Consider the following 14,960-nt stretch of genomic DNA (forward strand, 5'->3'; position numbering starts at 1 on the left):
AAACTGCACGACGTGTGCGCATGCAGGGCGCACACGGATGCGCGTTGCACTTTCAATATCCCGATTAATCCGTGTTGGGATCGAGCCGTTTCTCCGCAATTGTGTAACGCGGTCGTTGAGGAAATTCGCTTGATTTTAAATCGTGCAGGGAGTTGCACCGGAAAGAGTCAACGAGATTTTGTCGAATACAGTTTTATGTACAAGGAACGGGTCTTTTCACGGATCTACGACACGTACTGAGGAAAAATTTCATTTCTCACGATTAGCAGCAGCTTTTCTGTTGGTCAAATGGCCATCGTTACAATAACGGTTTAAATATTTTTGAAATTACGAGCGAATGTGGTACAAGTAAATATTTATTGTGAATATTTTCTAGTTATTACAATATTAAATTTTGTACGTTAATTTAATAGATTTTCGCAGTTGAATATGGCTTCAAGATTAATTTATGCTTACGCCAAGTTCAAATTATCACAATGGCTAAAAGGAAATATATTACCAATGACCATAATCGTGAAGCATAGTAATTAAAAAAAAGATACAGATTTAGTTACGTTTCAATTAGTTTTTAATGAAATAAGCTAGCAAGTCGAATGAATTTTGTAGACTTCACAGTCGAGAGTAATTAATTAAAACCCGAATGCAACAAATGGAATAAATAAAGGCGTTAAGTTGTGGAAAAGAAAAAAATTGTACTGAAATTTATGTGGCAAAAAAATGAGACGTTTGGGTAGAATTGCAGAACTGGTGATCACGCCATATGTACTTGTCTTTTCAAAGTAGGTTTACTAAATTATGGACGATACGCAATGTACACACTTGCAAATAGCGCAACTCCGCGTATAACACTCGTGATACGCGATAAGACTTTTTCGCGTTGATAACAATAATTTACCATCGTAAATTTACGTGGTACTGCAATACGTAATGACTATTCACGTATTCGCAAGGTGAAATATCGCGTCGTGACGGTTGCGCTCATAACCGCTCGCAGAAATACACGATCGGTAAAATTTCATCGAGCGTCTGCTAATACCGTGCAAAAGTGCAATTAGGTTAAGAAAAAATGTAAAATTTTCAAACGAGACGACGAGACGTTGAAAAAAAAAAATTACTGTTTTATTCAAGACTTTTCTTTTTACATATGCAGATACTGATATAAATAATATCTAGTCAGTGAAAATCATTATGTTTTGTCAGATTTCTGGAGTGAGAAAATGTTGTCTTCTTTGTGTACGTATAATCTTTTGTATTCACGATCATGTCATGTGTAATTGCATGTGCTCGTCAAAATCTTTATAGACACGAAAGAAATATCTGTGCGATGATAGGTATAAAAAATTGCAGCAGGGCTATTTGCTACATTCGAATAATAATAAGGTTGTGCTTTTCTCTTTCCATCGCAATTTTGCAAACGTCTTTTTTCACGCGTATCGCGGAACAATAACTTGACTATTGCAAAACGTGTATTATTTCATTGTTTGATGTTGAGGTTAGGCAATTTGGCGCAAACAAATTGAATCGGTTAAGTCTTAGATATTTGTTCACACTTTCGTATGCTGATAGTATACAGGAAATTCCATCATAGATATTTTTCGATTCTTCTCACGGTTCAGACTTCGTCGAGTTATAATTTGCAACGAAAAATTCACGCAACGTTTTTGTTTCATGGTACTTATTACTTCGCCCATATGATGCGAATTTCAGAGTTTGTAAAAATAATCCGAGTTTATCTGACTGAAAAGTTGAAATCCTCAATTGTTGGTCTAAAAATTAATCAATGCTGCATAAATTTTTCGAATACTACTCTTCGGGTTTATTTAACGTGTGCGATGTATTATTTTTCTTTTGTCTTCCTTCTTTTCGGAATCAGTGCAAACAGTGATTGTAATATTATTTATCTGCGTTGTTTTCACGTTTTGTATCTCAATTTTCTTCACTAATTTACGAACAATACTGATCGTTTTGTAAACATGAGAAAATTGACGTACGTTATCCAATTTTCCTCCAAATTGTTGCAGCGCTTGCTTGCAGATATCAATTAGATCATTTTTGTCATTTTTTTGATTACCCACATGCAACATAAATTCGGTAGTATAAACACGAAGATTTCTTATTAGGAGTGACGAGTCGACTTTACAAGGAGATTGGTCGGTCAAAAATTACAAAATACTTTGTGATTAATTTTATTTTGAGACGAAGTCGTACATCAAGTATTCGTAAAATTGATATTTTCGTAAGCTACAAAATTTTCTTTGAACTTACAGAAATAAGATATACGAGTTGAGAAAAAAAAAAAAAAAATTTAATACTATCTTCCTTCGTTCCAAATACGCTTCAAAGTGATTGAAAATCAGTAGATTCGCTCGATTTTCTTCTGCAACGAGTAATTTGAGCCCCGAGACTATTTCCCAAAATTCATTTTTTATTATGATGTTGGTTTTCAAAATATCGCCGATATTGATTGTGATCAGCGAGTGGCAAAATTTTGAAATGACTTCAACTGACGATAGAAAAAATATCTGTTCTAGTGGATCTGTAGAAAATAGTTTTCGAAATAAAATAAGCCATCGTAGAGCGAAATCAAACGAACCTAATAGATTTTTCAATATGTTAAAGCGATTTTAAATAAAATATCGATGTCTAGGCTAATGCGTGTTCTATTTTGTATTTTTAAATACATCTTCCTTGCTTACGAATATAATATTTTGACCAATAGCCAATCGTACGACCATCTCATAATAAAATTAATAAGGAATCTGTCCTTGCCTATTAAAAACAAGGTAGTAAATAAGGTTTTTGAGGCGGGGAAACACGCGCAGGGGTCAGAACTTGTTATTTTGAAAGTAAAACTATGTAACAGTCTTTTATATGGGTGATAAAAATTCCGCGTCACCTCGGATGACACCGTTTAGAAAAGTATTACGCGTTTATACAAGAATTTACATTACTTGTATCTATGTATCATGCCAAAATCCAATAAAACCTCGCGTGTTAAGGCGTTTTACCTCTCGGCAGTTCGCTTATAGAGAACTCAATTCCCGAATTAAAATGCATCTGAAATTGTGACAAGAGCCTAGTCACGCAGACTTGCCTAATTATATCCTGAAAACCTTGGGTGATTTGCCTTTCGACAGGCACAGGCAATATTCGTGAACGCGTTCTAGAATCAAGAAATTTTGTGGCACTTGGAGCTGTAAAAACCTGCGCTGATATTTGGAGAATTCATGTCAAGTAATGAATTTGTCAGAATTCATAAAGAAAATATATCTTCAAACGTAAACTGTAACTTCGTTCCTTCGAAAATATTTTATCTTCACCCAATTGTGTGAGAAAATTCAAGGGACAGGACTGGAATTTTTTTTATTGAAAGTACAAATTATATGGTGAATGAAAAAAAGAAAAAAAGAAAGACGCACACTTGAAGCTTTTAATATCGAATTGCTTGAAATTTGTAGGTCATTTCAAAGTAACTATTCAATATTTCAGAATTGAGTCAAATCCTAGAGTACGGTGTATCAAATTTGAAGTCGAATGTTTTGGATTTTTTTGAACGTTTTATTTAAAACGACATTTTCAAGCGTAATAGTTCGTTTGTTCGGGCTGAATTTGATGAGGTTTGATTCATAAAGAGCGGATTTTCATATCTCATTTCGATAGTCAGAATCTCGATTTTGAAAACACGAAAGACCCGTTAACATAGTAAAATCTCGATCAGTCAAATGTCAAATGTTGGTTTCTTTTCTCCATTTATCGCTTTTTAACGTTCGGTTTATCTTCCAGAGAATTCCAAGTTGTCCGGTGAAGAAACCGGCGCCTCTGAAAGAGTTCGTGGGTCGGTGCCAGACGATGCCGTCGAGGGTGAAAAAGTCGTTCTGCGGTTGCCTGCAGGTAAGTTACCAACCAACAAACCATAACCGAGAACCTGATTACGCCTCTTCAGCGCAAACCGAATTATACATACCGTGATTTAATCATTGCCGGGTGTATTATAAATTTAAATCATACGTTCCCAAGACAATATCCGTGAACCGCAATGCAATGCGTTGCTCCGTTCGTCATTACACAACGTTGTTGACCAATTTGGAGCAGAAGTGATTAGCATAATGCCCATTGTTGATGCGTATATGTATGTTACATGTATTACAGATTCGTTGAATAATTATCAACCTGTGCATAGATGAATTAAACTCATTCACTCGATGATTTAAAATTGCTTACATTACCTCCCCGGCTCTGCAGTAATTGTATGCAATGTATCCCTGTTGCGTCGTTTGGTGTTAAATTGTCTTATGGTCGATTTGAATAAGAATATATGATGCGCATGCTGCTGTAAGATCTTGAATTTCAAAGAAATTTATTCTTATTTTTAGCTTAGTTTCTAATTGTTAGGTCTTATTTGTTGTTTTCAATTCGATCATTCTATTTTAATATTCTTCTTTTGCGAGTAAACCATGCGAAATTGTATACGTTTTGATGTTGTGTAAAAAATTTGATGGGAAAAATCTCACACAAAACTAGACGGTATGTTTGAATTTCAGATCGTTTGCTATTTCAAAACGAACCTTATCTCGGAGTTTTTGCAAATTTATTGCTGTCCTTCACATTCGCCTTGTTCGTTATTGACCCCGGAGTAAATTTGCAATCTCTGCAATCACTCTGTATTTATCTGTATGTACATAATTTTAGAGAATCCTTTAATTCCAAAACTCAAAATTTAGTAAACATCAATATAGTTTACTAGAGAAATTTAAGATTGATATTCAAACAATCACGATTGAATCCTATTACGTAAAATGCTAAAAAATTCAGCAGATGACGATAGAAATCTCGTTAAAATGTGACAGGCTCATAATTCTGTGAGTTTAAAAAGTTGGAAATTCAAACGTCGAAGCAAATAAAAAAGTTGAATGGAATTCGTGGAATTTCAAATCTCACGTTACACCGCAAGCCTCTGTAGCTGCTTAACTTCGGTCTCCGCATATGTGCAGTGTGTTCAAAAGTGGGCTGCGGATATATGTGAAACCAAAAAAGGAAGCAAATAAAGAACGCAAGGTATACTTTCTCTGAAGCGTTCGCGTCTCCGCATCACGTCAAGGTTGGTTACAGAATAAACGGTCCTATCAAAACTACGGCGTCGTCGCATCGTGAAAAAACGCTTAATCTTAGACTGATCTTTTTACGAGATTTTATAATTCAGTGCAATCGCATACCAGTGTAGAGGTAGAGATTTCTTTTTTTCAAACACATTTTCTTCCACCTCTTGCCGCCCGTTTTATCACCCGCAACATAAATAATATACTCATAAAACAGGTTTTACTGCATGTTATACACAGACGCGGTACTTCCCAGTTAGAATTTCTTCGCCGACTACCGTCGTCCATCTGCTTTGGACAAGAAACTAAGTGATCGGAAAGCAGGAACGAGGAAGTAATCTGATAAAACTATAATATGAAGTAACTGTAAAAACGTCGCAAGCCTCCAGGAACGCACATTAGTATCGCTAAATTCTCTTGCTTTTTGTACGTGTCATCTTTATTGCTCTGCGACATGTGCTTGCTTTTTGTGCCGATCTAGTCATCTCCACGCTATTTTTAACTTTTGCCAAGCTGTCGCGATTTTCCTCCATTCGACGATTCCAGACATATGACTCCAAAAGCAGGCGAATAAATTCATTCGAACTTTTATTGACGTTCATCGGAAATCTTATACGTATAATCTGTTGAACTTCAAGATAAACTTAAAAGAATTTTAAGCTTTCTTAGTCATCTCAGGCAGAGGAGCTTACAAAGATTTTTGGAACATCAACGTCGGAATAATTTCGAATGCAGATTGTGAAAAAATTTACTGTTTTTTTTTTTTTTTCTTTCTTACGTTTCGACTCAACTTTTCTGGAAGATACTGAAAATTCTCTAAGAATATATATAATATCAAAGTATTTTGTCTTTCTTATTAGCTATCAGGTTTAACAATTGACATGCAGCTCGGTTAATTTTTTGGTATTTTCGGAAGAAAATACTGCTTCAACAGCCCATAAATGTGATGCTCTGATTCTGTATTTGATCTGAAACTAAAAATTTGACCAACTCACAGAAATTTATTGCTCGTTATTTCTACTAAATAATTGTAATAAATCAATACGAGTTTCACTGCTTAAATTGTTATACACAGTGGTGCCAGAAAAATGGAATTACGCTGAATCTACAATTCACTATAAATCAATGCAACAAAGTCAAACAGTCTTTATTCAAAATGAAAATATAGTTAGACATTATCTGTCGTAATGTGAACAAGAATGAGCAAATATTGATACAAAAATAAAAAATGTCAAAATATCCATTCTGTGAATATCAAGCTTCATCATTCAAATTTTCTCCATACATCACGGCAGAGTTCAACTTCCATTCTAAATCAATCGAACATGAATTTCATTTCCGTCAACTCGGAGTTAATCTCTTCAAAAATTTTCAACCTTATTTATTAACGTTAACCAGAATGCACGCGTGTGAATTTAACAGAAGATTTCGAGTTCAAATTCCGTAGCTGAAAAATTTGAGTAAACGAAAACCGCCATAATTCGAATTACTTTTTCGACCGTTGTGTACACTTATAATGAACGTGCCGATTATCTATCTCTGAATTTGTTTGCTAGACGCAAACAAAACACCGCAATAATACGTGTGCAAACAGAGAAAACCGGGTAAATTCACGCCTGGATTATACACGACGCGAGTCGCGTTCTACGCGCTAATCCCTTCACACCAATTCGCCTCGCGGTGATGAGCTCGTGCTTTCACATCGTCGTCCGTTCGTTCGCCTCTCCCGTATGCAGTCACGTAATCGAATCGGTCCTTAAAATTTGACGAAGGTCCGCCTTCGATCACTCGTGACGGAGATATTTAAACAGAGTTTGAGCGCCGCACCGCAAAATCGCATGCGGAGGAATTCCGAAGCCAAATTCGCACGTTGCTGGTAATGCGCGACGCACCGGTGCATGTAACTAGAATTTCTATAGGGATTTTTTTTTTTATATGAAAAATAGAGTCCAGACTATCGGCGCTGCGGTTTGATTGGTTCTTCGAAACAAGTCAAAGCATGGCGGATACGCGTCCAAACGATAAAAGTGATCAATTCACGATTAGTAAACACTCTCATAGTATTCAATCGACATTTTATGAAACATCGGATTGCACGACATGTCCTCCGAGATTGTAAGGGTAATGAAATCAGTCTGAAACGTTCGCTATCATCATTTATGCGTATTCAATGACAAATAGAAATATAACCTAAAATGAAAGCGATCCGATCATGAAATTACAAAATGATTACTTTATTGTTCTTTTCAGTTTCTTTTGGAACGAAGTTCCTTATCGCTCGTTCACCGTAGGGGCTAGGCGGAAAAAAACGACACCAAAAAACCGACACTTTTTGGCTATAGTACTCGTTTGCTATAGTGCGCGCGATCTCCCTCTCTCTCTCTCTCTCTATTCCAGCGTGTGCGCGCGCTCTCTCTCTCTGTCTCAGCGCTTGGGGTGGGAGACGGCAGCAGCGGTCTCTCTCACTCACAGCGCACGACTATACTTCGCCCCTCTTTCTCTCTCCTACAGCGTACAACTATACTTTGGGCCGCAGCGCGCTCTCTCACAGCGTACGTCTATACTTTGCCTCTCTTTCTTTTTATATCTTTCAAAAACACATTCGTACGATTTTATTACCATTCCTTCATATATTTGATTTTTCATTTAATTATTCTTCAATTAAACGTTCTTAATTTATTCAATGAGCAGTAATATAGCGTAAGGAACTTCGTTCGTACCGGCTGTCCCATGACAGCTCTCATGTTTTTTTTGTAAATAAAACGAGTATTTCATACTCGTACAGATTATCTATTTTTCCACAAGATGCAATGTTTTAAAAAATTTTTCTAGAAAATTTGCGGCATTCGAAGATCACTTTTAAACCTCACACATCATAAGATCGCGTAAAATGCCGATATTCAATGCATTTCGAATGAGATTGGCATCAGGGAAACATTGACTAAGCATCGTTCAAATATTCAATAGAATGCGTGAGTTTTCTTGTATCGGACTGAAATTTTTTTACCGACTTTCTGAAATAAATGTATGAAAAGTATGCATATGTTTACATTGTGTACTTGAGGTACGTGAATAAAAAACATTGATAACATGTATATGTTACACCCACCGTCAGTGGTGTCTGTTGCCCCTAGAATGGGCAACCGAAGTGACACGTTCAATTTAGATTGGCGTTAGCTTCGGTAATGTAGGGATCTGCTGACTATAAGGCTCATTCGCGCCGTAGCCTCGCATTTTGCACGCACTCGAGTTAGCGGATCCCTACATTACCCAAGCTATCGCCAACCTAAAAACGTGCTATTTCGGTTGTCTATTCCAGGGGCGACAGATGCCGTGATGGTTGGTGTACCGGGGTCTATTTTCTAGAGACTTTATCGTACAAGCAGCCATTTCTTACAAGTTGGCATTACCAAGGAGTGGTCTAATCGCAAATGACTTTCCAACACAATTGTTGCATCAGATATCGGCTATAAAGCCGCTTATGGGATATTTCGAAATGAACATCTAAATCGCTGAAAATCGAATATCAATCTTATTATCTAATATTATAACCTAGAAATTAGTTAGTTAAGATTTTTAATTACTAGCCTACCCGTTTTATAATATTATCGATTACAGAAATATTAGCTTTCACAAAATTTTTTCCTAATAAATATCGTTAAAGTAACGGTATATCCGGAAATTGCCGAAACCGTGAGAAGTTTGTTACGAAAAAACTCTTCGCGTATTTTTGCAACTCCAAATAGCACTAAACTGATGAAATATTCAACCCAGTTGCTGTGAAATCTGTTGGCGATAATCCCTTCGGTTATTGCTATTCACAACGAACTAATTTGCGATATATTGCGAACTAATGGTATGCAATCAGTTCGCTGTACCGTACACGTGCTGTGCCACAACGGTCATGAAAATTCAGCCGAAGAAGAGGAACACTAGACGGAATTTCCTGCATTCTTTACTGTAACGTACGCGTCTAAGGATTTTTCCCACATGATATTCTATGTTTGGACCGTGTGGAAAACTGTAATGTTAGTATCCGTTACCATACCGAGATCAGAAACTGTGATTGTATAACCTCCGTACTAAAATGCACGCTGGGTATTGTACAAAACCTACATTTTCCTGAGAATCGTTACCACACGTCGTGATATGTCTCCTTAATAATTGTATCAGAAATGAAAGTGAATGGAGTGGATACACGAATTGACTATACTTGCGAATATTACATTTTACGTATTACATGTACCTTCAACTACCAGTAGACTACCGGTTAGTTATTGTATAAGAGATTTACATTCCCGTTTTGATCTGGAATAAAAACGATCATACGCGAATATTTTTCTGGTAAACGATATCCATATTGTAAGTTTGAGAAAACCTTACTAGCTTTACATCGAACGATTTGACTTTTTTTCTTCCTCGTACTTTTTGAAATACTAAATCAAAATTTCAACCGCAGCGGAGTTGAAACAAAAAAGGTTGAATCGGCTCATCATTGTTCTTTCAAGTCTATTTCCGGTGAAGCAATATTATACGGAAAGTTTTGTCACAAAACTGTAGGGACGAAACATGAGGTGATTTCCAAGCACTCAAACTAATTGGACTTGAGCCTATTAAAATATTCATACAATATTTTGAAATATGCCAAAGAATGCAAAATGAATTGGTTGAAATCTTTTGTTTTTTTTTCCTCGTGTGTATAAACAATGAAATAAGTATCGCTTGGATATATTTGATCTTGACATTCGATGAAATTTGTAAGCCTATATTTTCTCCGTGTTCTGTGTTTTCTCCGAAATTAACCCTAGAACGCATGTACGGGGTAGTTTAAACTACCTCAGCCTTCTTCCAAACTGCGCTTTGAAGCTAAAAATTGACATTATCGGCTGGGTTGAGTGAATTTTACTTTTTTATTCGAATCAAAATATTTAACTTGCTATTACATAATTCAAGTATCTGTAGTCAGATAAACTATCTAAAGCTATATACTTCACATACCAAAGCTATTTTCTCTGTGAACTCGAATGCTTTGTAAAAAGTGTGCGCTAGTTTATCTTTTTACGCGGAAAATGTATCTAAGAAATGTCTTAGTCGTCTGCGAGAAACACCGAACGGTGCATTGTTGCCTTTGCGCTACTGCAGTCGAATGAGTTATACGATTCCTTCCTCAATTTATTATTAATAACGATATATATACTATTCTTTAAACGAAAGAACTTGAATACATACAAAAACTCCTTACCGATACTTTTTGTTTGTTACATTTTTACTGATTTTTTTCGTATTTCCGTATTCCGTATTTTTCTAATATTTATATCGCGAAATAAATATGTTCTTTCAACGGGACATTTGAACAGTAATTTTTTCCTAATAGTCTGATGAATCCTTCTCAGAATCGCGTTAGAAATTTGGAAGTTGGTTTTTTACAAAAAAAAAAAAATATATAAGATTTTCTTTGAAAAATGACGTTCTTGCCGCTTTTTAGCACATTTTGGTAGTTTGTTGAATTTTTCACTAACCAAACTTCAACAAAATTGGATTTGGTCTACACCATTCGTTTTCTTATTCAAAAACTCAAAGATCGATTTACTGACGAGTTCCATTATTGCTTTTAGAAGGATTTTACGAACGAGAAAAGCGTGGAGTTGTTAACTACCCCGCTCTTGCCTTAGAAGGTAAAAAAAGATACGCGCGTTCTAGGGTTAACACTTTTTGATACACCCTTCCCATGATATTTACCAGAAACGATTAATGCTTATAAACGTTGTGCGGATTCATGTCTCGTAATTTAAGTATGCCACCCGTCGGTATTACGTGCATGATTCTTTCCCATGGAAAGTGTCAAGAATAACTAAACGATTTATTACGTGTTATACGCTGGTGAAATGTCTGGTGTGTCCGTACTTGTCTTTCCTGAAAAATCGTTCGGATGATAAATAATTCAGTTCAGATATTTGGCGATGCAATATTCATTCCGCAGCCGCGCATCGTGGGGCCTTGCAATGTCACGGACGCGTCGAGTTTGCTGTTTGTAACTTCGTCCGAGATTCCACCTGCCTATTATGCGTTAGTCCGGGGTCCTTGACTCTCCGACCGCGAACGAGACCACAGCATGCATTTCAGCACGAGCCACATGCTAATCTATAACAAAGGTTTTGTGAAAATGGTAACGACACGAGCAAATTATGTACAAGGTGTTCGCTGTAGGCGGGAATGTCGGAATTTTTATCGCAACAATCGGAGAAACCAATTCAGAAATGCATAGACAATTGTGTGCTGCTATTGAACTATGCAGATTCGGGGATAAAAGCTGAAAATGGACAATTTGCGAAATTTTAGCAATTTTGCCGTCAGTCAACGTCATGATGGTAATACCATCTGCACAAAAATTTAGCTGATTAGCTTTGTCGCGATTCCTGCATGCATGACGTTATTGTCAAATACTGTGAATCTCAGTAATTGACAATGGCACTAAAAAAAATCTGAGGGGACTACGTGAAATTTGATGAACCGTGGCAAAATTTGAGGAACTCTTCCGAATGATGAAATCTACAGAGTCCGGCTGAAGACTTTTCATAAGATTTGTTAGAATCTTGTAGATTATTTAATACAAGTTTTTTCGAAACGATGATGAAGGTATCGAACAGAAGCGATATTTTTTTTTTCCTTAAAAATTGGCAACTAGCCCACAATGTACTTCCACACACTCCTTATTTCTTTCAGCTCACGCCCGGTTCTGATTCTCTTAAGCTAAAAGCGCGGCGTCTACAGATTATACAATATCTGCAGTCTCCGCGGTGAAGGAGGTTTTTTATTTCTATTTCCAATCTTTTCACTTCTTCTTTTTATAAAACGCAACATTCACACGTTCTCTTACAATGGATATTGGCAGGTGCCTATACCTCTCGATAACCTGACTGCATACACTATTGATATTTAAAAGCTTTCAGCAGCGTTCGGGCAGCCTCCACTGCCACGTTCCGATATCAGCTACCAGACTCTCGCAAATTGCAGGCTAGGCATTTGCTCGCACTCACGTGTAACCACCTCGGTGATCAGAAACAGTGTTTGTATATGCATATATGGGGGATTCCATGTGAACTCGTTTTTCATCTACCAAAAATTACTATCTTTATTTCTTTCTTTCAGTTGGAATGATATTATATAGTGTTTCGAAAAGATTGTCAAATTGTTCTACCATCTGATCTGTGTAAATTGCTTTGACGATTTAGATAGGTGTAAATCAAAATTTCAAATAATCAAATTTCAAGATGACCTTTACGTCGAATTTGATAATTTCTAATTGATATTGCTAGGAAAACGGAAAAAGTTGTCACCTCTAGTTTGCCGGGAAACATTTTACACTAGATATTGCAGATAATTGGAAAGAAAACTTCGAAGACGGTGGGTCCTACCGTCAGAAGCACCACCACGATACGGAATATCCCATACAATACACCTGCGATTGGAAGAATAGTATTTCATTGGAGGTAACGTCGTGAAGTGCAGGTATAGAAATGTTGCCGACGTTGCAGGTAATCTTCGTTGTAGAATTTCTGCTCGAGGCTTCTTCCGTCGCGGTCCATCTTCGCAGACCTGCGGAGTCCGGTGATCAGTGGAGCGATGAACGATGGATATAAACGTGCACGTGTACATGAAGGCAGCTCGTGCATGTGGACGGGGGACTTTCCTAGTCACGTGTGAAAGAACCTTAGGAATCTTGCAGCAGCATGCGAGCCGGTCGCCTGACCTTTGTAGTGGTTATTGCCTTATTCCCGCGCATTGCCTATATCCGACTGCCGAGATCATCTGCGGCGGCATCTTCTTTACTATGGGAGACTGTTACTGCAAGTAACAGCCTACCGATTCTGGAATTCAGTGAAGAGCTTGCCGGTTCATGACCTTGGAGTTAGATACGCCTTAGAAACATCTCTGTGTGCCTATTCTTGGTCACTGTACCCGTGTTGAGCGTGAAGTTTCGATCGATCAAGCTTGATCAATACGAGTTTGATTAATCAGCGATTGTATCGGTGCAATATTTAATCAACAACTTCACCATTTCGTACCGTGGAACAAGTACCTAGGTTTTGTTCACTCTTCACAAATTTATCATCGAGGAATCTCAGTGTGAGCATCAACTTGTAGTTTTGGTCCAACATCGATGCTAACTAATCGAGGTTAAACTATTCGTGATAATAATGAAAGTTGGAACGAAGACGCGACTAGCTGTTGCTGCGGCGATTCGCTGATGAAATATTATCTCCTTGGCATGTCGCAATACCTTGAGTATGGAGTGGTAATCGGAAAACGGGTTCAAATCGAGTTCTTCATTCATTTTTGAAAAGACAGTTGCCACTGAAGTTTAACAGATCGTGGCACAGATACAATCGCCGCGTTTTTTCCTGCAGACTCTCCATGTATATTGTTTTATTAATCAGTCAACTGAGTAATGGTTAACTCTATTATCGACAATGATATTGAACTGTGTACCCTGTACAAACTGTACTCGATAAAATTTTGCGTTTTGCACCTAACGCAGTTTCTTCCAAGTTTATTGCACCTGTTCTCAGGATGACGAACCGCCGGAGATAACCTATTGCGTAGTGGAGCACACGGGTACGTTAACGTTGCAAGCGATGACCCCGACGCTGCCAATGCCCGCGGAGGAGGAGCTGAATAAAATGTTCCTAGAGCTGGTGGAGGAGTTGGATCTTACACAAACGAACAGACAAGCGGTCTTGGCTCTACCGGCTAATAAAAAATGGCAGATTTACTGCTCCCGAAAGGGTAATGGCACCCTGGACAATGGCGGACTGAGAACAACAGACTTGAGTGGTGATCCCGAGGACTACATCAACAGGGTCAAAACTATCGCTAGTGTAAGTTCTCCGATTCTTCACCGCCGCCCAGGATGATCCTAATCCCAAATTTCTGCCTTTAACAGACCCCGTTTCCCGAAGAAGGCGAGGAAATTTCAAACCAAATGCGGCAGGTCGAAGCCCTGAAGACGGCCCTTCGGACCCAGCCGCATAGCTTCGTTTTGAGGTTTATAGAGCTCGATGGTCTTACCGCGCTTCTTCAGGTTTTAGGGACAATGGACACGGACGCGACGAACAGCAACCTCCACACGAGTGTTATTGGCTGCTTGAAAGCTCTTATGAACAATTCGGTAGGTACATCTTGCATTAACAGAGAAAATGAGTGACCGATCACTGGACTTGACGAGCCTTTATTCTGGAAATCCTTGCCCTCTTACAGAACGGCAGAGCTCACGTGCTGGCTCATCCAACAGCCATAAATACGATATCACAGTCCCTCGCTACGGAAAATATTAAGACGAAAATATCGGTTTTGGAAATACTCGGTGCTGTTTGCCTCGTACCCGGCGGTCACCGGAAGGTCCTCGAAGCGATGTTACACTTCCAGCAATATCACTCTGAGAGAACAAGGTTTCAGAGCATAGTGAACGATCTGGACAAGAATTTCGGTATATACAAGGATAACCTGTCTCTGAAGACGGCGATAATGTCGTTTATAAACGCGGTGCTGAATTACGGCCCCGGACAAGTCACCCTAGAGTTCAGACTTCACTTGAGGTACGAACTGCTGATGCTCGGTATTCAACCCATCATCGAGAAGCTGAGAAAATATGAGAACGAGACGCTGGACAGGCACTTGGACTTCTTCGAGATGGTCAGAAATGAAGATGAGAAGGAATTGGCCCGGAAATTCGAGAAGGAACACGTCGACACGAAGAGCGCTACAGCTATGTTCGATTTGTTGAGAAGAAAGCTCAGTCATACTGCAGCGTATCCTCATCTTTTGAGTCTGTTGGAGCATTGTCTTCTACTGCCTCGTATGTAT

The 14,960-nt window shown here is 38.1% G+C and overlaps 1 protein-coding gene across 4 annotated transcripts in view; it reads left to right on the forward strand.

Annotated features, from left to right (window-relative positions):
- The window catches only part of DAAM (disheveled-associated activator of morphogenesis-like protein), a 58,715-nt gene that overhangs the window by 38,699 nt on the left and 5,056 nt on the right, over positions 1–14,960 (forward strand). For 3 of the 4 annotated variants that reach the window (XM_046631491.2, XM_046631492.2, XM_046631490.2), the window contains exons 2-5: positions 3,784–3,891; positions 13,667–13,975; positions 14,041–14,265; positions 14,355–14,952. In XM_046631491.2, coding sequence (XP_046487447.1) covers positions 3,850–3,891; positions 13,667–13,975; positions 14,041–14,265; positions 14,355–14,952 — 1,174 coding nt within the window. In that variant the 5' untranslated portion in view covers positions 3,784–3,849. Of the gene's footprint in view, positions 1–1,007; positions 1,234–3,783; positions 3,892–13,666; positions 13,976–14,040; positions 14,266–14,354; positions 14,953–14,960 lie in introns of those variants that run through there. The other variant, XM_046631489.2, reaches the window with a different exon arrangement.

Source organism: Neodiprion pinetum, chromosome 6, assembly GCF_021155775.2.
Source record: "Neodiprion pinetum isolate iyNeoPine1 chromosome 6, iyNeoPine1.2, whole genome shotgun sequence".
In the NCBI taxonomy this organism is placed as follows: domain Eukaryota; kingdom Metazoa; phylum Arthropoda; class Insecta; order Hymenoptera; family Diprionidae; genus Neodiprion; species Neodiprion pinetum.